Source organism: Theropithecus gelada, chromosome 5, assembly GCF_003255815.1.
Source record: "Theropithecus gelada isolate Dixy chromosome 5, Tgel_1.0, whole genome shotgun sequence".
Lineage (NCBI taxonomy): Eukaryota > Metazoa > Chordata > Mammalia > Primates > Cercopithecidae > Theropithecus > Theropithecus gelada.
Window position 1 is genome coordinate 37,059,664 of NC_037672.1, and position 23,729 is coordinate 37,083,392.

The 23,729-nt window shown below is 43.6% G+C and overlaps 1 protein-coding gene across 5 annotated transcripts in view; it reads left to right on the forward strand.

The window, feature by feature from the left end:
* TBC1D1 (TBC1 domain family member 1) overlaps positions 1 to 23,729 on the forward strand; it is a 247,528-nt gene that overhangs the window by 217,893 nt on the left and 5,906 nt on the right. For 2 of the 5 annotated variants that reach the window (XM_025385040.1, XM_025385041.1), the window contains 3 exons: positions 6,382 to 6,626; positions 8,722 to 8,881; positions 15,839 to 16,008. In XM_025385040.1, coding sequence (XP_025240825.1) covers positions 6,382 to 6,626; positions 8,722 to 8,881; positions 15,839 to 16,008 — 575 coding nt within the window. Of the gene's footprint in view, positions 1 to 849; positions 1,429 to 6,381; positions 6,627 to 8,721; positions 8,882 to 10,603; positions 10,750 to 15,838; positions 16,009 to 23,729 lie in introns of those variants that run through there. The other 3 variants (XM_025385043.1, XM_025385042.1, XM_025385045.1) reach the window with 3 other exon arrangements.

The following is a 23,729-nucleotide window of genomic DNA, read 5'->3' on the forward strand; positions in this document are numbered from 1 at the left end:
TCGTGGGATCGTATTTATTTGGTCATTCTAAATACACACTTTAAGTCCAAAGTGAGATAACGAAATGTGGGTGATAAAAGGAAAGAATAAAGTGGGGTATGATTTCCTTTCACAGAGGTCTGGAATCTTCCCGCCTCCTTCAGGTCAGTCGGTGGTGCTGGCAAATGTTTAATAAGCAGCTCCTCTCACCCCTCAGAGGAAGCCCTTGGTATTCAGTGTTTGCAGATTTCCATTGTGCAACTACTCCCCCCATCCCCCATTTTCAGCTACCAACTCGATGTCACTGGTCATGGAGTTGGGCTCACAGAGCCGGTGGGAGCTCATTCAAGTGCTTCCCCAAAACAATCTGCTCCTAGAAGAACTCTCCCTTAATCTCCTAACTGCCATTCAGGGTGATCCCCTGTACTCTGGGAAGCACACATTCTAGTGGGAAGATTGACACTGGGCACCTGATAACCACGTGACTTAAAAATCTGAGGGTTACAAAGGGTGTTTGTTATCTTCAGTGTCTCATTTCAAATTCTGCTCAGAGCTAAATGCAACAATGTGCGATGATGTTAGTATCCCAGGTCTTCATCCAGGAAGGAATCTTAGAGATCATTAGGTTGTAGGGTTTCTCTTCTGCAGAGGAGTTAGAGGGTCAGTGTCAGATTGCTGGTTTGCCAGTACCAGTCCCTGGAGAAAAGAGCAAAAGAAAGAAACTTGTTAGTCAACTGTGCAGAGCCATCATGAGACTGACTAGCTTTGTGGGTGGCCCCGTGTTTGCTGCAAGAGACCTCTGGCCTTTTGTAGCAGCTGCCGCATGGTAAACAGAGCCGAGATATCAGGGGTCTCGCTGAAAATGCAGTCAGATGGGCTCTGAATAGAGTAAGGCAGGACACTCTGAGATGGGGTGGGGTTTCTCACAGCACCGTACAGGGACCACCTGCAAGATCTCCTGACGGGTTTGTGAAAAACACATTCCTGAGGTCACCGTCCTTGACCTGCTGCTTATTGAGAATTTCTGATGCCTGGGATGTGCAGGTTTAAGAAGCCCCCAGATGATCCTGATAGGATTGCTGCCTGAAAATTGCGGGGTGAAGGCTCTTCCCCCTCCAAGTGATAAAGAAGGAAAAGATTCATCCTGGAAGAACATCCCTTAGATGAACAGAATTCCATAGGAACACTTAGTTTGTGGAGCACTTCATGAAAAGGAAGTATTAGGTTATTTAGAAATATGTTAGAATTGTGGATCATCTTATAGGCCTTTCTGGCATATTTCTCCACTTAGATTCACAAGACACATTGAATGTCTTTCTAATATTAATAAAGAGGTTTTTTAACGCTCATGTTTGACCCTCTCCACTTAACTATCCCCTTCTCATTTTGTATATGAAGGTAGTCTGCTTTACAGAAAAATGTAAAGGACCTGCACTTCTCTGCTTTGTGGTAAGTTGTAAAATGCAGTTTAAAGAGGCAGGCCTCGTATCCTGAAGCATTTATAGGAAGGATTGCATAGTTTTACCTGGCTTCCCTCGAGGTTGGCAGAAATTAGCTTTCCCTGAGCTGGCATCTTCCCGAGCTAGCGTGCTTCTCCTATGGGGTGTGCGGCCTTCTGTCCTGTCTTCTTGAGGCAGAGCTTCAGTCTAGAATCTGTTCACAAACTGTGAACAAATGCAACAAACAGTAAACAGTCTTTTGCTCATAGTTAAGGTGCCTTGAATTGGGTGCGAGGGGCTGTTCTCAGGGGTGCTCTGCCCACGGCTCTGGCCCACTGCTGCAGGTGAACACCATATGGTTGGTCTTTGTGGAATGCCATCAGTGCTAGCTTAGTAATTCCTAAATGGGAGCTGGAAGGCTGCAGTGCTCAACACTGGATTATACGAATGTGGATTGTCCAGGAAATGCTTTTGATCCCACTCATCCACTCTACTCACGTGACCCACCTCTCCCTCTTTACTTGGTGTTTACTCATGAATGTGGGTGAGTTGTCGTGTTAGTCTAGAATAGCCTTACCCAAACTTTGATGGAAGGATGCCATTCACTTTGAAAATTATTGAGTAGCCCAGAGAGCTTTTGTTTCCATGGATAATTCCTATCAATATTTACCAAATTCGCAATTAATTAAAACTGAGATTAGTATTTATTTGATTCCTGTTTATTTTTACATAGCAATAATAAACTTGTACATATAAAAAATTGTAAAAAATGACTGTTTTCCAAAATAAAATTAGTTAGAAGTGTGACATTGTTTTTACATTTAAAAAAATCTCTTTAATGTCTGATTTAATAGAATCTGCTGAATTTTATTTGCTTCATTCATTCTGTTGTGCTTGTTATTTGAAGCATATAAACAAAAAGCTGACCTTGCACAGATCTATAGTTGGAAAAGTGGGAGGAGGACCTCATGGACCCCTAAAAGCAGCTCAGAGACCTCCAGGGCTCCTCAGACTGACCAAACATTTAGAACTATTGACCTGGAAGAATGTAAAACAGGAAAACAATGTCTACCCCAATAGAATTTGGTGTAAAACATGGACTGTGTTACAAAGTCAGATGGGTGCAGTTGTCCTGCTTAACCGCTAGTCAGGAGCTGAAGGCCAGAGACTCACGGCTATTCCCCAGCCTGATAGTGAACTCAGAGGCCTGTCTTGCTGTATGGGTGGGACAGGAAATTGCATTTGGGAGTCTCATAGAACACACTGGAAGATGTGTTTTAGCTTGGCCAGGTTCGTGCAGGACAGGTTTTCTGCATGAAGAAAATCAATGACAGTTTCTGAAACTGCACCCTGGAAGCCTTGACCAGTTTAGGTAATAACAAGAGATTTGGAAGTGTGGGGTGTACAGGTGTTTTGCTGAATCTAGGTGGTGGTGGTGATTATTATTATTTGGAATTCAGCTTTCAGTTCTACCTGTCTGTGAGTTCCACATTTTGTGAAAATTAGTTGCTTAGACAAAACTTTTCCTTGCCTCTGGAAGGCTGTCAGAAAGCGAGATTTCCGGCTTATGTGCAATGTTATAGTTTAGTAACGGCTCTGCAAAGTTGTTCCTTTACCTTAAATGTAACTTATTTTGCATTTGTGCTACAGAACTGTCACAAGTGTGCCCTTTTGTCCTCTTGTTTGGAAACTGGGTTTTTATAATGTGTGTGGTATATCTGAAGATTATTGCCCATTATTGAACACCATTCATAGCAACCATTTGCCTTAGGCATTGTACACGTACTCTCCACTCTGCAAACTATGTGTTCTGCCCCTTTTTTAAAGAGGAAGCTAAGGTTCAGAGAAGCTAGGTAGTCCATTCTGAGCTTCATGTGCCAGAGGCCATTTTGTACTTACTTCAAATGCCATTCAAATAAATGCACATCAGAGAGTTGTTCTTAGCATAAGGGGTACTACTACCTGTAACTTTTTACAGAGCTGTGGTTGATGAGAAAGGCATCCAAACCCTGGCACCAGGGACTCTGGAGCAGAACTTGAGGCCAGTGCCTGTCGGGCCTGGGTCCCCACACTCCGTCTGTGTGACCTGACTATGGGTGGCCTGGCTCTGCCATTAGACTGCCACGGTGCCCTCCTCTGGTTGAACCTTTCTTGAGAAGTGCTTGTTGGAGGCCTGAGTGCAGAGCCTGTGAGAAGCCCTATGTGGTTCCTGTTGCCTGTCAGCTTGCTGGTAAAGGTCATAGGTTTGGCAGAATTTGGCCCGAGGTTTGCTTTCTCATAACGTACCACTCGGTAGCAAGGTTGGGAGGAAGGTGGCTGTAGCTATTTCTGGAAGCTGCTTAGGGAGCTGCCCCCCCCCTAAATTGGTACATAATTTGCAGGGCCTGTTGCAAGATGAAAATGCAGAACCCCTTCTTGAAAGATTATTAGGAATTTCAAGACAGAGACAACAGAGCATGAAGCCTTGTGCGAGGTCCTTCTAAGCACAGAGCCAGTGTGACTGCACAGAACACACACATGAAACCAGCTCTGCCCCCACCATCTGACCACTCTTAAGTGCCAGTTAGCATAGGTCACTCCTCAGCCTGCTAGGCCCACACCCTTAGGGATGTTGTGAGGCTTAAATAAGAAATAGCCACTTTACAAGCAGGGTCAATTAGTGTGGGCTCTGGTTTCTGTGTGAGGTAGTTTGCTAACATGAGAGGGTATCTGATTAGCTAAAATGATAACACTGACAGATCAAATTCAAAATAACTAAATCTTCCCTGTGTTCCTTTATGCCACATGACTCCTGCATCTTTTGCTACCAGCACCTATTTGATACCAGAGGGGAGGGGGTCCATTCAGGATGGGACAGGAGCATCAGCAAAAATGCAGAGGTGGGGAAGTGCTCCATCTTCTTGGAAACCAAGCTGGCAAGGGTAATGGAATGAAAGAGATCATGGATATTTTTGAGACTATGAGGAAATCAATACACTGGTGTTGCCCAGTGCAGAAGCCATATGTGGCTATTAAGCACTTGAGATGTGGCTGCTCCAAATTGAGATGTGCTGTCCATGTAAAGAACACACTGGATTTCAAAGACTTGCCATGAAAAAAGAATGCATAATGTCTCAGTACTTTGATATTGATTATGTTGACGTGATAATATTTCGTATATGTTGGGTTTAATAAAATATCTAATTAAAATTAACTTCACCTGTTACTTTCTAATGTGGCTGCTAGAAACTGTTACATCCTGCATGGGGTTCACATTCCAGTTCAGTTGCATGTGCTGCTACCGATTGTTCTACTTACACACACACACACACACACACACACACACTTCTGCACACAACCCAGAGGGGTCAGAGACCCCAGGAGCCCCCGCTTCTAGTGCCTAGGCTAAGCCTTGGAGTAGAAGATAAAGCTGGGAGGGTGGGTGAGGAGGTGAGTGCACGGAGCTCCAGGCTAACAGAGTGGAACATTTGTTCTTTGAGCACTGGGGAGCTATGGATTGCTTACTAGCAGCAAGGTGACTTGTGCAGGGTATATCAGGGAGATTTGTTGGGGGAAGAGGTAGAGGAGGCAGGAAGTGAATACAGAACGAGAAATCAGGACAGTGGTTAGGGGACTGTTGCCTTCCTCTTGAATCAAGTTCAGATAACACATCTGGACTGATGAAACTCTTTCTCAGGAAGCTGAGGAAAAGCCCATGAAAGTATGTTCCTCCCTGTGCTGAGACCAAGTAGTTGCAATGAACAATTAACATGTGACCCAGATGCACCTTTTGCCTTGGCTGATCCAAGCAGGTTCATAATTCTCGCCTGGGCCCACGCTTGGCCCTGGCTGCCAGCTGCCTGGCTCCAGACCTTTCTTCTCTTAATCGTTTCAAGTACTTCTCTGCTCCCTGGAAACAGGCACTCCCATCAGTCACGTTCCAGAGGAGGGGAAGAGGAACTTGACAAGTATCAGCTACAAAAGCCTCCTGGACAAAAGAAGTCCTTTAAGACCTATATGAATACCAGTTTTTTGTGAAAATAATCATGATGTTGAGAGCCTTTTTTTTTTTTTTTGAACTCTTTTTGGAAGGTAACTTTTGTGAAAAGAAAACACCTGCTGCTCCTCAGGCTGTTTCAAAACACTGCCTATGGTTTGAAAGTTCAGAGATATGCATGTGGTGTGAAGCATTTGCAGGCATAATATGTGTAGTCTGGGAAAAGCAGACCCAGAGAGTGTTTGTAGCAAGGCAAGGCCTTTTAGCTGCATGTAGATGATGCTGGGATTGGGGTGGGCACGGGGTGCAGCGGTGGGGAGGAAGAACTGTGTGTGTTCCTCTTGAGAATAGAGGTTGAGAGGATTAACAGTTTTTTTGGTTTTTTTTTTTTTTGAGACGGAGTTGCGCTCTTGTCGCCCAGGCTGTAGTGCAATGGCGTGATCTCAGCTCACTGCCATCTCTGCCTCCCAGGTTCAAGCGATTCTCCTGCCTCAGCCTCCCGAGTAGCTGGAATTACAGGTACCCGCCACCATGCCTGGCTAATTGTTTGTATTTTTAGTAGAGACAGGGTTTCGCCATGTTGGGCAGGCTGGTCTCGAACTCCTGACCTCAGGTGATCCTCCCGCCTCGGCCTCCCAAAGTGCTGGGATTACAGGCATGAGCCACCGTGCCTGGCCAACGGTTTTCTTTTTTCGATTGAAGTTCAGCTATTTGCAGGACCGACGGTAGTTCTAATTACTTTCACCTGTACCTCCACCAAAAAAAGAAATAAACCAACCATGAATAATTGCTGATTTTTAATTGAAAGCATTATTCCAGGAACAACTGGTCGACCTTGTTTGCAGAGGAAGTGGTGAAGACTGATTGCTATTATGATCCAGCTTCTAAAGATTTTGCTGCTTAATCTGAAGCACATTGGATTTCTGTTTCGATAGGCTTTCTTTTTTTTGTTTTTATTATTACAACTAATATGTATTCTTTTCACAGGGCGAACCTTTCCTACACACCCATACTTCTCTGCCCAGCTTGGAGCAGGACAGCTGTCGCTGTACAACATTTTGAAGGCCTACTCACTTCTAGACCAGGAAGTAGGATATTGCCAAGGTCTCAGCTTTGTAGCAGGCATTTTGCTTCTTCATATGAGCGAGGAAGAGGCGTTTAAAATGCTCAAGTTTCTGATGTTTGACGTGGGGCTGCGGAAACAGTATCGGCCAGACATGATTATTTTACAGGTATAGAGCGTTCCTTATGTCTTTAATACAACCAAATGCTAAGAGTGTTTCTTATCCCTCTTCAGATATGCCTCAGGAACTTTTTCACCGGCGGGTAACATTGTAATAGCTGTCACTGCTGATAAAGGACTCTGTGCTAGGTGTTATTCCAAGCGCTTCATCTGCACTTCCCTCTAATAACATAACAGGCAGACACTGTTCATTGTTTCAGTTTGTAGATTGGAAAACGGAGGCTCCAAGAGATTATAAATTGGTCCCAGTCACACAGCTAGCAAGTGTCAGAGCTGGACTGGAAACCCAGGCCTCTCTGACTCTAGGGCCTTCCCTCTTACCCCCATCAACCATGAGATGATTTCACTACCACCTCCCAGCCTCTGCATCTGCTCTTCCTCTGCCTCACCCCCACCCTTGTCATCTCAGGTTCAGCTCAAATATCGCATCCTGGGAGAAGCTCATTCTGACTACCCTGATGTTGTGTTCCCCACTTCCACCCTGGGCACACTACATCGCATTACCCTGGCTCATTTCTTTTGCACAACACAGCCACTGCCAGAAATGATCTTGTTTCCAGAATCATCTACCTGTCTATTTTCTGATTTTCCAAAGCATGTGAACTTTAGGAGAGGGAAGGGATCTTTTATGGGTCTTGGAGCCAAGTCCCTAGTTTCTGAAACAGTGCCTGGGTTGAAGTAGGCACCCCATAAGTATTTGTTGAATGAATAGTTCTGTCAGAGAAAACCAAACGTAGTAGCGTATTCCAGGTACCATGTGCTGCTCTTGCTGCCTGTCAGAGGGAAAACTCTGGATCCTGCTTCAGGAATATTCCTAAATGTTGCAGCACGTGTTGATATGTTCATTTACTACCAGTAAGATACTGTGCCTTCGGAGCTTTAGAAAGTATCCTGGGAGGGAATACGTTAGAGCCAAGGACTTACTTTGAGAGTACCAAATTATGTGATTCAAAATCTTTTCACCTTGATCTGTGAACATGGACCACATGAATGCAAACACCATAGAAGGAAGTCAACTCATTCACTGAAAGATTTTGACCACATAACACTTTCCATCCGTACCGTGAGGTTCTTCCTGCATTCCCTTTATTAACTTTAAAGACAGCGGTCACCAGGCAGTGGAATTTTTGAATTTTCTATAATTTATGTAACACACAACTCTATTGGGGCTGGTGGCTTTGGTTGATTAGATTGTCTTCGATACGGGAGAGCCATAGCTGGTGCTTATGGGATTATATTATCTGAGCCTCTGAAAACGGTTTTATTTTCTTTTTCTCAGTTTAGACAGGACATACCCAACTTGGTGGATCTTAGCAGGATTCTGACCCTCTGTAGGTTATTGTTTCTTTAGGCTTAGGCCATGGGACTGCTCAGATCTGGGCTGGCTCTTGGACCTCTGTGAGCCTGTAACTCTTGGTGGCACTGCTAGGAACTGGCATGAGCTTTCTGCCAGAATCATGTCATTCTGTGAAGTTGGATCCACTTTAGTTGGAAAAAGTTTTTATTTCATCTTAAGACGCACACTTGTCTTCTTGTTTTAACTTGCCAGGGATCTGGATATTCCATATGTTATACACCAAAATAAATTATGGTTGTCCTGCCTATTGAGTAATTTCAGGGGTCCAGAGGGAATTTGCTGAGTGAACATGTACAGTGGATTCCTACGGAATCATAAAATGCCCCTAATTCAGTCTTAGTGAAGAGACTGGCTTCTTATTTCTAATTCCTCCGGGCTTGAGTTTTGCAAAGAGTGTGTATTTGTAGGAGAATTTATGAAATGTTTGCACAAGACAGATGTTTAGATCTTCTTAGCCAAGGAATACAAGGGAACAATAAAAAGGAAGTGGCAGAAGAAAACCCAGTGTTAGCGTCCTGGGCCTACACCCAGCCAGTGCCTGGCATCAGCGGGCACTCGGGAAGCACTTGTTGGATGAATTAGTAGCTAAGCTCAGTGGATCACAAGCCAAATAGAATGTTGGAAGTTCTAGTAAGTCTTCTCTCACACCCACCCTGTGAGCAGTAGGCATAACTTTATCGCTATGGCAGATCCCTAATTCTCAGCCCCGTTGGCCGTCTTCCTGCAGATCCAGATGTACCAGCTCTCAAGGTTGCTTCATGATTACCACAGAGACCTCTACAATCACCTGGAGGAGCACGAAATCGGCCCCAGCCTCTACGCCGCCCCCTGGTTCCTCACCATGTTTGCCTCACAGTTCCCGCTGGGATTCGTAGCCAGAGTCTTTGGTGAGCATTAGTAAATCTGTTTGCCAGAACCAGCCTTCTCTTATTAGAGGGGAAACATTTCCTGTCTCTCCGTGGTGATTCTTATTTTTATACCTGTAGCTCTTACCAGAACAGGGTATTGTTTAGTCTAAGATTAGTCAGGGGTGGGTTTTGTGACTTTGGAGTCCTCCTTAACTTCTGATAATCCACGGGGCTTCCCTAGATGCCTTCATCTTGTGGGATGTGGATCTGAGCCCCTCACCATGAGGCTCTCCCTAGAGCAGACATTTGGAGGACTTGGCTGAGGAGCCGCAGGTGTGTATTTCTCATGAATTGCCTTCCTCAGCTGCTCTGGGTTGTGAGTGTTGATTGATGCTGACCGTGGGCCTCTGGGATCTTTCTAGATTCCCTTGGCATCGCCTCCTCCCCTTTCTCTTCTTGCCCTGTCCTTGGCTCTACATTTTCTCCCAAGTCACTCTCTTGGGGATCAGTGTCCGGACCTTGAGTAACACCTCCTTGTGGATGGCTCGCCCTCCCGCCTCAGCCTTGACACCTCACGAAGGCCTCCTGCCCCTGCGCCCACGTGTCACAGCCACTGCCACTCCCGTGCCCCGCTATTAACCTTAGGTGGTTCATGTGTAAAACCTGCCTTTATATTCTTGATTTACCTTTTGAGAACATTGTCAAAGTTAGGTGGGTGTTCATACACAAAGCCTTCAACCTGCCTTCATACGCAGGGATAGGGCTGTCCACGTGGACATCAGGAACCGAGTGGAATGTTGTGAGCACTGTCAGTTCGGGCACAGTTTGTTTTCCCTCCTTCAGAATAAAAGTGATATTTTTTGACAATTCAGATTTTTTTTTCTTGTAAAGGAGGAGGTTACTAAAAAAAGATAGTTATTATATGTCAAGTGTTTTTAAGCATCACTTGACAGCTTAAAAACATGTGATCTTTAAAAAATTTGTTTTTAGGATTAGAGAGCATCTTAAGGGAAGTGTTCAAAGACATTGGTACTACTTCAGGCATGCTTTGGGTAAACATCTTAAATATCCAAATTCTAGAAATCCTAAAATTTGCTTTTTAATATAAGTGGGCATTTACCCTTCTCTTTTTTCCTTTCCCCCAAAATACTAGATTTTTATTATTCACTTCTATCTACAAGAACCTTTAAAGAGTTTCCCATTTTGCTTTACTGTAAGAATTCATGTTCTTTCTTTTCTGTCCCTGAAAAAATAAAATCACTAAATTAAAATAGATACAAAAAGCTGTCTCCTGGTTAAGCATATCTTTAGTGAGATTTCATGAAGGTTTATACCATAGTTTAAAAAAAAAAAAAATAACTAAAAGCCTCAAAATTGTGTGCTTAGTACAGAAACTAAAATCTCAAGCTCTAGGCTTTAAGCTTTCTTGCCAATAACTTCTATGTTTTTGACTTTTCTAACCCTGGGAATTAAAAGAAAATTATTAATCCACCTTCCTTACATTTTCTCCACATTTTAGCTATGATTTTCATATGGGGTCATGAAGAGGAGTGAGAATGGAAATGGGGAGGAGGGAGCGCTGTTTGTTAATGGTTTGTAAACAGCTCAGGCATTAAATTACTTGGTTAGTGAAGAAAATTCTACCAAGGCAACCGGGCTGACCACAGACTAGAGGGGCTGAGGGGTTATCCCTGAGTCATCCCTGCCATGGGGCCCCAGGCACTGGAGCTGCTGCTTGCAGAAAGTTCTGGGGCTCTGGAAGAGAAATTTTTCCTTCGGCTCGTAAATGACATTAACAAACAAGCAAACTCCACTTTGGAAATGATAGCCCTTCTGTTGCAGAGTAATTCGAAGCTCTCTGAAGCTCACTCTAATGATTTCATAAATCAAAGCTGCAGCCTGTAAAGGTAAGATATTTTTCTGTAGACTTAGTAGGCAGTGGTGAGACTTGGCGTTTCATAAACATTATACATAGAGATGCCAGTGTCTACATCATTCCCAGATCCCACAGACTCCTGCTGTGCTAAGTGGGTCGTTGTCCACCTGGCCAAGGGCTCCTGGGATTAGAGGCAGGAAGTGGGATCTCCAGGCTGCACTGGGTTGTGATGTCACTTTGCAAGAACTGCTTTCCCCCCACCCCCAACAGTCCATCCCATCTTTCAGTACTTAAAAACAGAAAAGATAGGTTTTTACAAACCATTTCAATTTTTAGCACTGATGACTTAGAGAACAGTGATGGAGATAGCTTAGTTTTATATTTCAAAGCCTGCCATTCAGACACTATAGTCTTTTTTGGCCTAGGGCCCATTTCATTATAAGCCTTTAAGTCTGGATAAACTCTAAAAACACATAGACCTTTGTTGACTGTTCACTAATATATATATAAGTAAAATATTTCAGTTTGCACCAGCATAGCTCGTATATTAGTTAATAGGTTATCTGGCATTCAGTATGTATCTGCTCCTCGGAGGGGCAGCTGCCAGTGATGTGTGTGCCTTAACCTTCACACGGTACTCACACCTTGCTGAATGGCAGTTCTTCTGCCTGGTGTCACATAATGTCAGTAGCCCCTTTCTGTCTTTTCCTAGTTTGAGTGCAGCAGGGCCCTGGGAGAGACGCTTGCTCTATGCACTTTCTCATCACGTCTACGTTTGGGGGAAAAAAGAAAATCTAAAAAACAGGACCTGGCTTGCTCCTGAAGGAGCAGGAGGCTACAGTGTTCAGCCCCTGATTTTTTTTTTTTTTTTGGGAGACGGAGTCTCACTCTGTTCCCCAGGCTGGAGTGCAGTGGCACGATCTCAGCTCACTTCAAGCTCCGCCTCCCGGGTTCAGGCCCTTCTTCTGCCTCAGCCTCCTGAGTAACTGGGACTACAGGCGCCCGCCACCATGCCTGGCTAATTTTCAGCCCCTGATGTTTTTCTATAGGACGTGCTGCCACATAGATGAGGGAGGAGGTGGAATATAAAAATTAAGGGTTTGGCAAAAAACACAGAAACCACCTGCAATATAGTGAAGGCTTCAGAGAGGCTTTAGGATGAAAATAGACTGAAAACAAGATTGTTTCTGTGGCCAGGAAAATCTCCGGCTATTCAGGTAACATGATGCCGCGTGATGATGAGTGTGTGTTCAGTCTGTTTATGCTGTTGTTCTGCACAGCACTGTCATCTGCCTTCAGCGTCCCCTTTACCCATTACTCATAGAATGTACGGGAGCCACAGCTGGAGGGCTGCAGCCTTCCAGGAGAAAGTTGAGAAGGCTCAGCCTTGACAAAGACAAAGGTGGCTGGAAAAGAGATGCAGTGTAAGCTCACACAGGAAGATTGCACTTTGAGATCATGAAGTTTAGTTTCAAATAGAGTTCCAATACACAGTAACGCAATAAGAGAGTTGCTGAAATGTCCTCAAAGAAAAGTAGTTCCTTCGTGTTGTTCTCAGTGAATACAGTGCAAAGTAGTAGAGTCAGCTGAATTTAAGATTCCTCTTTATTTCCTGCCTGATAAAACCTCTTGCCTGTTTCTAGGTGGCTTGAAAAAGGAGAGGAGAGAAGGAAGAGGCACGAGAAAAGTCCCACTGAAAGGTTGTGGGCTACAGTATTGTGAGCTAGGCTAGTGCCGCACTGTGCTGGGGGGCGGGGGGCTCCAGCGGTTCACTTTCTCCTAGGGAGGTTTTCAGATGCAGGACATTTGCTCACTCTTCAATAAGGAGAGTTATTGTTTTTTGTTTGTTTGTTTGTTTTGTTTTTTAATTCTAGAACGTAAATGTATAAGGATACTAGAAGACAGGCAAAATAAAAATAATTGGTTTGGGGCAGTGGGTTTATAGGTAACATTTTTCTTTACTATTGTTTTAAAATTAGATGTAATTTAAAAAATTTCCAAAGCCAAAAAACAGTACAAATTCTTTAAAGGATGTAGATGTTGCCCCCAAGTGTCATCAGACAAATTTAGGAGGCCCTTCCTCCCAAGTAAAGCTTCCTGCGGTCCTTCCTTCAACTCTTCAAGCACATTCCTGCTTTGTGCACCCAAATGATCTCCCGATTTAAGACCTCCCCTGTCTCACAGAAGCTTCTGGGGCTGAGCTTTCTCAGGCCTTGGAGGGATGGACGCTTTGAATGGGAGGAGTAGTGGTGAGTGGAGCATCTCTGGCAGCAGGCATTTGGGAGTCTCTGGAGTCTCTGGCAGGAATCAGTCAGCGTAGTCTCCAAAGGTGGCCTTCCTCTGACACTAACTAGTCCTTGCAGGGATCCTACCCGTAACCTGCATCTCATTAACATCATCTCCTTAGCAGTGCACTGACCTAGTGAGGAAAGGAACAAAAAGCATTCAGTGACTCCTGCGGTGCTCCGGGGGAAGTTAGAATTGCTTGGCTGGGGCAGAGGCCCCTGGTGATCTGGACCTGCCTGCCCCTATTTGCCCACCTGCCCTGCACAACCAGTGGCCCTGCCTTGCCAGCCAGACTGTTTTTCAGGCTCCTGCACACCTCGCTGTATTGACACCCTCTTTTCCTTTCATTCAGAGTATTAATCCCCGAGTTCTGACCTAGGAAATTTTCATTGGTTCTTCAAGCAGTCACCTTTCCGTGGGCCTTTTCTTTCCTCTTTGTTCTCGTAACACCCTGGGCATAACTCTACCGAACCAGAACTCCTTGGTGTCTCTGCAGCGTGTGCTTTGTCCTTTGCTCATGGCTTGATCCCCAGAGCCTAACACAGTGCCTGGCGTGTATTAGATGCTCAATGGATGCTCATCAAGTTAAAGTAGAAGGTACTCAGCAGAGTTCTCTTCAGATGTTGTGAATAGCATTAGGAAAGAACATTTATTTTTTAATTACATTAAATACAAACAGATTTAATAAAATAAATCATATGCCCAGGGCTGTGTCTTAATTTTTTTAACATATCAATAAAGAGACTTTAAAACACATACACCACCCCCTCACCTCCAAATTTCCTTTCCTTTCCTTTCCTTTCCTTTCCAGGAAAGTCTCCGTTTGGAATCATAGGAAGCACTTACTAAGTTGATTTATTATGAAAAACCAAGATCCTAATAAATCTCAGAAGATCTGCTGTTAACCTAAAGAGACCACTGATTTGGATTGTGTATTTGGTTGTGCTTACAAAAGTTTCCCAGTAATCGTTCATTTTAATTGGTGTAGATGTGGTATTGTACCTAATTTAAGGCACTCGTCCCTCTGAGAGTAAAGAGATCAAGCTATAGAAAATCACTGGTGTGGTAGGGAAAGCCTTTCCCCAGGATCCCTGCAGAAAAGGTCTTGATTTTTGTTCTGAAAGATGCCCTCAATTTTTGTTCAGCTATAAATGTTCATGTATTGAAAGGAGGTCTAGGAAGTCTTACTGTCTAAACCACTGAAACTTCAGATTTACTTTAGAGTTTTGTTTCTGGAAATGTCATTTCTGTTTAAAAATACATTTTTGTTATAGTATTTTAGATCTTTTTATTTTCTGTAGTGGGAGATTATATGGGTAGACTATATTTTATAAACCAGATATTTCAGAGGAATATTCTTCAATTGGCCTGCCTTGGTATATGTTACACTTACCCTGAAAAGCTCAGATTTCAAAGACACAGTTCTCTAGTATGTCTTCCCAGCCTCAACAACCAGACTTAAGAAGGAAGTGAAGGATTCATCTTTCCCACTTTCCTGTGGCCACCTTGAGCCATCAGTAGTTGTGATGTTTGTGGAAAGAGTGTGGGCCCTGAGCTGGGTGGGAGAAGCAGGCTGATCTCAGCACTGGCATGCGGCTTAGGGCTGCACCCATCTCAGCTCACGTGGTTAATCAAGGGTTTTGTGATGGTCACAGAGGATCTTGGGGGCTATCCCAGCCAGCGGGCCTGTAGATCTGTCATCTCTCCCTGTGCTTTGTTCAGAAACTACAGGGATTCAGTTTCCCATTTGCACAGCAGCACCCAGTCTTTGCTTTTCTGTTTCTTCATGGCTTTTAAATGTTATCATATTAACCATCTTGAGAGGCATCCTGCAAGGTTCTTCCTCTCACCTGCTTTTGCTGTCCTTGATTTGATGAAATTTACAGCTTCTTTCTCTCTTCCGTTATCTTTCAGCCAAAAGAAAGAGAGAAAAGAAATACTGACACTTACCTCTAATTATATTTCTACTCTGAGTTTTAAAATGTTTTGTTCTTATATTATTATTCTAGTTATTAGGTAACTTGCCTCAGTTTAGTCACCCAATAATTAGTTATCGTGGCTCTGCTTTAACCCCAGGACATTTGACTCTTTTTTTCCCCAGCGGCTTCAACTCTATGAGGAAGGGGAGATGGGGCTGGGCTTGCTGCTCAGCCGGTTGCCTTGGCCAGTGCTGCCCTCCCTCTTACTCTGCAGTCTGTATAGAAATTGTATCCATTTGCCAGCCAGTCTAAGAACGAAATATGGCCAGAACTAGAAAGTAACCTTGACGGAGTTCTTTGAACTCCCTCAGAGGGAAAAATGTTCTTTATTCCATTATCATGTTAAACATCAGTAAACTTGTATTTAACAATGTACTTTTGCAGTTGTACAGCTGTTTTACAGTTTTTAAAGATCTTTGAATTCTATTCCTTATTTCAAAACAGAGGAAACAGGGACACTTTTTTACTTACTCTATCTTAATTTCTGATGCTTTATCTGTAAAAATCTTTTAGCTTGACCCATAAAAACATGTTTTAGTATCTCCTTTAAAACCCAGGAGCATTCCTGGAAAAATAGAATAATAAAACCTTTTTCCCTTTCCCAGTTTAACTTTTAAGCATGTTTGAATTTTATTTTCAGAGTAAAACATAATTTTTAATGTTTATGTACTTTTATTTGCAGTACTGTCTTGACAACACTATCTGAGATACCAGGCTCTTAAAAATGAAATAAAGTTTGCAATGTGGGGCTATGTCTCCCATCCTCCTGCTCTGTGATGTGTGGAAAAGGCAATGGAATGGTATTGTGTGAGAAACTGGTCTGGTTTAACTTTCTGCATTTCTGTGTTTTCTCAGATATGATTTTTCTTCAGGGAACAGAGGTCATATTTAAAGTGGCTTTAAGTCTGTTGGGAAGCCATAAGCCCTTGATTCTGCAGCATGAAAACCTAGAAACCATAGTTGACTTTATAAAAAACACGCTACCCAACCTGGGCTTGGTACAGATGGAAAAGACCATCAATCAGGTAGGAGTCAGTCCAAACCTTGCAAATGCTTCAGCCATCCTAGATATGTAGAAACTTAAATCTCTCTTAAGCAGGAACTGTTTCCTACCACTTTGTGTTCTGAACAGCATTCTGCATCCTGGCACGGAGGAGGCGTATCACAAACGTGTGGAATGATCGTGAGTGTGTGTGTTATGAGCGTCATGGTGAAACGCCACATGGAAACATGGTAGCAAAGTTTAGTTGTAGAAACCAGCACAGGTTATCAGTAATTTCGTACATTTAAGAGACTTCAACTCTAGTAGCTTGGTCTTCTGAAATATGTATACCTATGCAGTGATGCACTGTAGGGTTTTGTACATTGAGTGCTTTGATTTTTGCGTGTGTGTTGAATGGTATTAATTGGAATTTTCTCAGAATAATTCTTTGATAACAAAGTTATGATAGGGAACATATATTCTGTGAATTTGTTTCATGATGTATGTGTGTGTGTGGTTTTTTTAAACTGAATTCAGTTCAATATCTGTGGCTTCAGTACCTCCGGTTTCAGTATACAGTAGAACCATTACCCTCTGAGTAGAGGCTGAGAGGCGAGTTTTACTGGGAATTACAAGTAAACTAGATGGTGAATGCCCTGGGTTGGGCATGGGAGCAGATTTTGATCCTGTACAGTCTAAGGAAGAACCTTCCAGTAATGGTTGCTGACAATGGAGGACTACACTGCTTAGCAGAGAAAGGGGCATCATTGGAAGTGTCCAGAGGCTGGGTAGCTACAAAAGCACTGAAAGAGATTTCATCATTGAGTCACTGCAGAGTCAGCAGTCAGGCCTCTCGTAAGCCTGGAACCCGCTCCAGATAGTCATGTGTCAGTAATAGCGATACGTTTTGAGAACTGCATCATTAGTTGATTTCATCATTGTGCAAACATCATAAAGTGTACTTAAACCCAAGTGGTATAGCCTACTACACACCTACGCATGTTGTTCCTAGGCCCTACAAACCTGTACAACACGTGACCATACTGAATACTGTCGGTAGTTGTAATACAAGGCAGAGTATTTGTGTATCTAAACATAACTAAACATAGAAAAGGTACGATAAAAATACGGTATTCTAATCTTATGGGACCACCATCATATATGATATGTGCAGTTCGCCGTTGACCAAATTGTTGTGATGCAACACACAACTGTATAACGAAAGCATAGAGCAATCAGGTAAAAACAAATGGTGAAATAAAGCTATTTTTGAAAAACCCTTACTCTGGAGATTTCTGATAGTCCAAAAGGAATCCATGATTCCAGTGAATTGCATCCACATGCAGTGTTTGTGGTTTTCATTTGCTGCCGCACCTTAGGTGTTAAGCACAGAAAAGGATGCAACTTTGGCCTGCAAAAGAAGAGGTTTCATATCAATTGTTAACTTTGGATTTCTGTTTGCACATTGCATGTGCCCTTATGAAAGAGCAGTGCTTTTCTGTTCTGCACTCATCTTTAATTGAGAGCCTCTTCATCTCTTTTCTTTCCCTGGCACATTCTTCTTGATGTGGATAGCTTTGGCTTGTTGGGGCGTTGCTTTTTGCCAGGTTGGGTGGGCATCTAAATAGACACATGATTCCATTCAGTCCAGACTGCACTCCTGAGAGGATATAAAGTGGTTCACTGACTGACCCACACTCACTCTACTGCAAAGTGGAAAGGCAGGGGTTCAAACTCAAGTCTCTCTCACCTCAAAGTGCTGTAGCAGCTCTCCTACACTGCCAAGAGCCTCTGGAGGTCATTTAATTTAGAGTTTTTTCCTAATTCTAATACTGACTTTTCTACCCTTTTGATTCTTTGGTTTCTGACATTTTCATTCATTCTTTCTTTCCTTCATTCCCTTCTTACAGCTTTTGTTGCATGTACTTACATTTTATAGCTTCTAGGGCAGAGACCCCCGAGAGCCTTGGTTACCTAGACTGAGGGCTGTATCCAGTGCTGACATTGTTTACCTCCTGAGTATTCAGCCTCAGAAAAAAATCCCATTCTCTCCTATTTTCTGTAAAAAACAAAAAATAACACATATTGAGGGTTCTTAGGATACATCAGGTGCTCCTTCGGTGCTGGAAGAGTGGAAATGGACACGGCATGGGAAGAAAACAGCTGTGCGTGTACCTGTTTCAGGCCACTATTTGGCTATTTGGAAGTTGCCATTCATTGTTCCACTGCCTTTTTTTTTTTTTTTTTTTTTGAGACAGAGTCTTGCTCTGCTGCCCAGGCTGGAATGCGGTAGTGCGATCTCAGCTCACTGCAGTCTCCACCTCCTGGGTTCAAGCATTCTCGTGCCTCAGCTTCCTGAGTAGCTGGGACTATAGGCATGCGGCACCACACTCAGCTAATTTTTGTATTTTTAGTAGAGATGGAGTTTCGCCATGTTGGCCAGGCTGGTCTTGAACTCCTGGCCTCAAGTGATCCGCCCGCCTTGGCCTCCCAAAGTGCTGGGATTACAGGCATGAGCCACTGTGCCCGGTCTCCACTGACTTAATAACTCTGGGACATAGGTATTATAATTCCTATTCTTATAGATGAAGCTGAGCAGAGAGTAACATGCCCGGCCCCTTGTAGAAAGGCAGGGCCTATGGGAGCCAGGGCTGTGAGGTTGGAGCTGAGGTGTTTGAGTCCAGCCGGACTTAAAAGGTGACCTAAGATAGGCTGGCAGACATTTTCCAAAGAAGGCCAGGTAGTATATATTTTAGGCTTCACAGGCCATACCATCACAACTGCTCACCTCTGTGACAGCTACTCACCTCAGCCTTCGCAGCACAAAAAATCCATGACCGCATGTAAGGGGATGATGGGTCATGTTGCAATAAACTTTATTTTAAAAACTGTGCAGCATGATAGGCTTGGTCCACAGGTGGTGGTTTGCTGAGCCCTGAACTAAAAGAGAAGGTACAGGAATGACAGCAGAGAGCTGTTCTCAGAACCTGATGTGTTGAACATTTTGGGGGTATCGAGAGCACAAAAATTTGCATTTGGGGTCCAGGTTTTTATTCTATCAATGGTCCTTATAGAAAGTAGTTCTACCCCCAGGCAACTCTCTGCCCTCTTTCCCTCTGGTGTTTCTATCTGAACTTGACATCTGAATGTTCTCTGTCAGGCTTTCTGCTTTCCCACTGACCCCTTCCCTCCAGAGGGTGCTGTAGGCCTAAGTTCTACACAGAAAGCACACATGGGGTCCCGCGTGATTCCTCTGCAGCCTTAGAGATCTCCCAGGCCCGAATCTTGGAGGTTTTCAGAGTAGGTATAATGGATGCTTCCATTGCAGATGGTGGAGCATACTGCCCTGTGTATAGATGAGGTGGGGCAGGGAGTGAGGGCATCTAGGTGGTCCTCTATGATAGCTGTGGTTCCATTTCATTAAATGCCCTCCCTGTATAGAGAGTCTCAGCCTGAGCAACTGGGACACAGCTGGATCCTGGATGGAAGAGAAGGTGGCCAAGGACAGGACTCTGGAGCTCTGGCTCAATGTGGACAGGCTGAAAGCAGCCAGGGAGGGCAATCCAAAGGTGACAGAGCTCAGGACAGAAGACCAAGGGTGTCTGAAGCCTTTGTGGCAGTGTACTTACCAAAAACTGTCCATTGAATAAGCCATCTACATCATCTGACCCGAGAAGAAGGGAAACTCTGGGAATAATTAGTAACAAAGGAAAGGAGGTCAGTGTTACATTCTTGTCACAGTGGGTGCTGTGTGGTTGTGAAGCCTCAGCTCAGCTTAAGGAAGAAAAAGAGGAAGGGTGGCTTTGGGAGGCAGGGTAAATAGCCTATTTTCAGCATCCTTTAGGCTCCACTCAGAGCATGGCCTCAGCCCAGCATTGTCATCATATCATGTCAGAGCTTGTTAGAAATGCAGCATCTGGGGCCACACCGCAGACCTGCTGAATCAGAATCTGCATTTCGAGATCCCCAGGGGATTCACATACACAGAAACAGCTGAGAAACCCTGCTGTGGGCAGCTCTGTTAGAAACACGATGAACAAACGAGTCCCTGTTCCAGTTGAGCTTATAGGTTAGAAACCAGGGTTCCTATGTTCAGAAGACGCACCTCAAATCAGAGGCAAAGGTGCCTCTTCTGCCTGTGGGGGAGCCATCCCTTCTCGGGCAGTTTGCACCGTGGAAAAGGAGTAGTTTTGTACAAGGACAACTGGTACCATACCAGGAGGGTGGGGCATGGCGGGGGGAAGTGGTTTACCACTGGCGTTGTTGAAAATTGCTCACATGTGGTGGTAATAACAAGCAGACGGACTTTTAGTGGGTTTTATTGTTTTTGTAATTCACTACAGACAGTGCGCCCCCTTGTTGCTGATACTGGGCCGACAGTTTCCACCCTCCAGCCCTTGGTATGACAATGGGACCAGCAGATTGGAGGGCAGGGGGTTAGGAAGGCAGAAGCTCTGTGGCGAGTTCTACAAACCATCAGGGTTCATGACTTTATTAATCAGTGTCTGTGGACTGTGAAGAGAAATGCTGAGTCTACAATAGCAGATGAGCCAAGAACATAAACAGACAATTCACCGAAGAGGAGCCATCTAGTAAACAAATATGTGGGAAAATATTTGCCTTCATGTGTAATTTAAACTTATGTAATGCTTTACCCTACTAGATCAACAGGGAGACATTTCTTAATGCCCATACCCGGCACCAAGGGTATACTGTATGCAGAACATTAGCCTGTTGCTGATGGCAAAGCACATTGGTTAGTGGCTCTTGGGAGGCAATTTGGCGATACATACCCCAAGCCAGTAAAATATTCATACCCTTTGACTCAGTCATCCCATTTCTTGTATTGTATCCTCAGGAAATAATCCAAAATATGAGGGAAGCCATATGTATAAGGATATTGTCCTAGATTTGTCATTTATAATAATAGAAACTTGGAACTAGATGTCTAACACTCGATAACTGGATTAATATGATTATGGTATGTTGAGCTGGTAGAATATCATGAAGTGAGTTATATATAGCGACATGAAAAAGCTCTCATTTGATACAATGTTAAGTAAAAGAAAAGTGAGATAGGAAATTTTATGTTGGTTATGTTTAGAACTAGAAAAAACATGCTTTTAGGAAAGATGAAATGCAGCTAGATATAAAAGTTGTATTTGGTAATTTTTCTTTTATTTTTCAAGCTTCCAATAATGTAGCTCTATTAGTAACTTAAAATAGTTTTATCTTTTCGGCAAAACATCGAAAGTATGGGAATAGGTCATTCCTACCTTGGTAAGCAGAAGAGAAATTTTCTTCAGTACCAAAATTCTGGAACTTGCTCGAAAACCTTGAAGAACCTAAGAGCCAGGATGACGGGAAGGCTCTAGATCTCCAGTAATTACGACTCCAGTGGAATTGCTCTGAGATGGGCCAGGCAGAAAGAAGATGAGATCTAGTCCCCCTTGCAGAGGGGCCGGGTACCTTGTAGCTTTGTGTAGTGACCGGTGCTCAGGGAATGGCTTAGGCAAGACCCCGGGGGAAGTTGACACTGCACTTGTCCAGCCTCAGGAGTGACTCAGACCAGAAATGAAAATACCTTAAAGTGTATGTATCTTGTTTTCCCATCAACACCTAGTTTTTAATATTCGTCTTTTTTATTCATCTGAGACAACATACTGAAGGATCGGGTTTTTAATGTTAGGCCTTCCTGCTCTTTCTCTGGCTGAGAACTGCTCCTGGCAGTGGATCACCTGTGCTCTCTAAGTGTGCAAGGACAGGCGCCCCTCCCATCTTCTTTTATTTCCCCGAGTAACTAGCACAAGGGCTGAAACCCTTATTCAGTGACCCGGGTTCTCCTTTGACCAGCAACCTCATATTGCCATGGTTTGGGGTAAATTCAGGGGCATAACTGCAGAATGAAGGGCCTAAGAGTCTTGGCAGTCAGGAGATCAGGCAATTAAGCAGAGATGATTGCGACCCAGGGTAGAGATTAATGGAGGCCTGGAAGAGTTTATGGCTTTGGGCACTGCTGAGAGGCATTAACTTAACACAGAACATCAATCTGTAGGAAAAGTCAGAGGTTTTGTTCTAGGCTTTCCAGGTTAGGAGATCACTTAAAAATAAATCTTTATAGAAGAAAAAAAGTAATAGTGTACAGGACATTTATTCAGCACCGTATTTATAATTATACATGAGTGCCAAACAATCTCAGTTTTGATGTTTGTGGTTTTTACTGTTCAGATGATTCAGAAGTTCCATGACATGGCATCCATTGATGATGGCTTTGCTGAGGTTGAAATGTGAGGGTTTTGTGGCAGATGTGTGGAAGCAGATCCCTTAGCTAAGAGCACGCCTGGTCAACCTGCCAGGCGTGTGCTGGGAACTTCCATGAGTTGCCTTGTTTAATTCTCATAGCCATCCTGGGAGGTAGGCGCTGTCTGCCCCAGGTGGGAGGCCAGGAACTGTGACTGAGAGAGGTTAAGTACCGAGCTCAAGTCATTCATAGAGTCGCCAGTGGAGTCCCAATTTTAAGGCCGACGCAAAGCCTCAGAGCCAGTTACCTCGGCTGTCCAATGGAGATGATAATCCCTGCTGACCTCATAGTCGCTCAGAAGGACAAAAGAGAATCAGTTCAATCCAGTAGAAATTCTCTGTCTCCCTCTTACTCCCCTCGCACACGTGCACACACGTGCCACAGATACAATGGATTTTAGTTTTTAGGCATCAAATGACTTTTGTGCCTTATTAGTATTATCCACTGAATTAAATAAAAAACAGCAAGCTGAAAAATTCATCCCAAGGAAGAGAAAATAAGACTGTTGGGAATGGAGAGAAAGGAAACATAGTTTTTGAACATTGATTCCAGGGAAGATAGGCTAGTTTGAATGCCAATAGGATGCCATGAGAAGTAGTTTTACACTGATTTTTAACAATACTGGAGTTGCTTAAGGAAATGCAATAGAGAGGCAGTTTCTGCCCTTTAAAAGTCTGATTTCACTCTCTGAATGTGTGTTCTGATCTAGCAAGTGTTTTTTTTTTTCTTTTAAGATGGTCCCAGCTTGACTGTATTCTCAGATCCGTCAGATAAACGTTGGGGCTTCACTGCTGTGCTGAGAGGCCCTGGCCCCTGGGGTTCTCTCATGGAAACAACTGGAAAGAAAGGAAATGCCTTGGGCAGCAGCAGCAGCAGCTGTCTTCTGACTCTGCTTTCCGCCCTGCCTTCCTCACCAAGAGAAAGTACAGACACGGACAGCTTGAGTCACTTGGGCACTCAGGGGTGGTTTTTCACACGTGTGGTGTTTTCGTCACCATTGCTATTGTGGGAAAGAAGACAACTCAGGCATCGTTTCGTATTCACTCATCTGTGTGGGTGACATTTGGGTTTTGGCTCATTTCTGCATATTTGTGTGCAAAGGAGAGTTTTTTAGTAAACAGTCCCATTACTTAGCTGTTCTTGTAACTCTGAAAACCCAACTGAACTATAATTAAACTTTGACTTGGTGACTGTGCAAACAGGGCTGTGATTCTTTTGTTTCTTTTCTCCTTTTAACCCATAGTTGATGTATCTAACCTAACAGAATTTTCAGAGAAAAGAAGTGAAATAAGAACTAAAAATAAATTTTTTTAAGTCTTTAAAAATGAGAGGTTTTTTTTTTTGGCTTTTGGAAGATGAGTATCAAAAACCTGTACTTAATGTTACCTTGGAATTATTTCTAGATGTTTCTTATATCCTTTTGTCCCAAGTAAAAGTATTACCTTCTCAGTGCATAGTTGTTC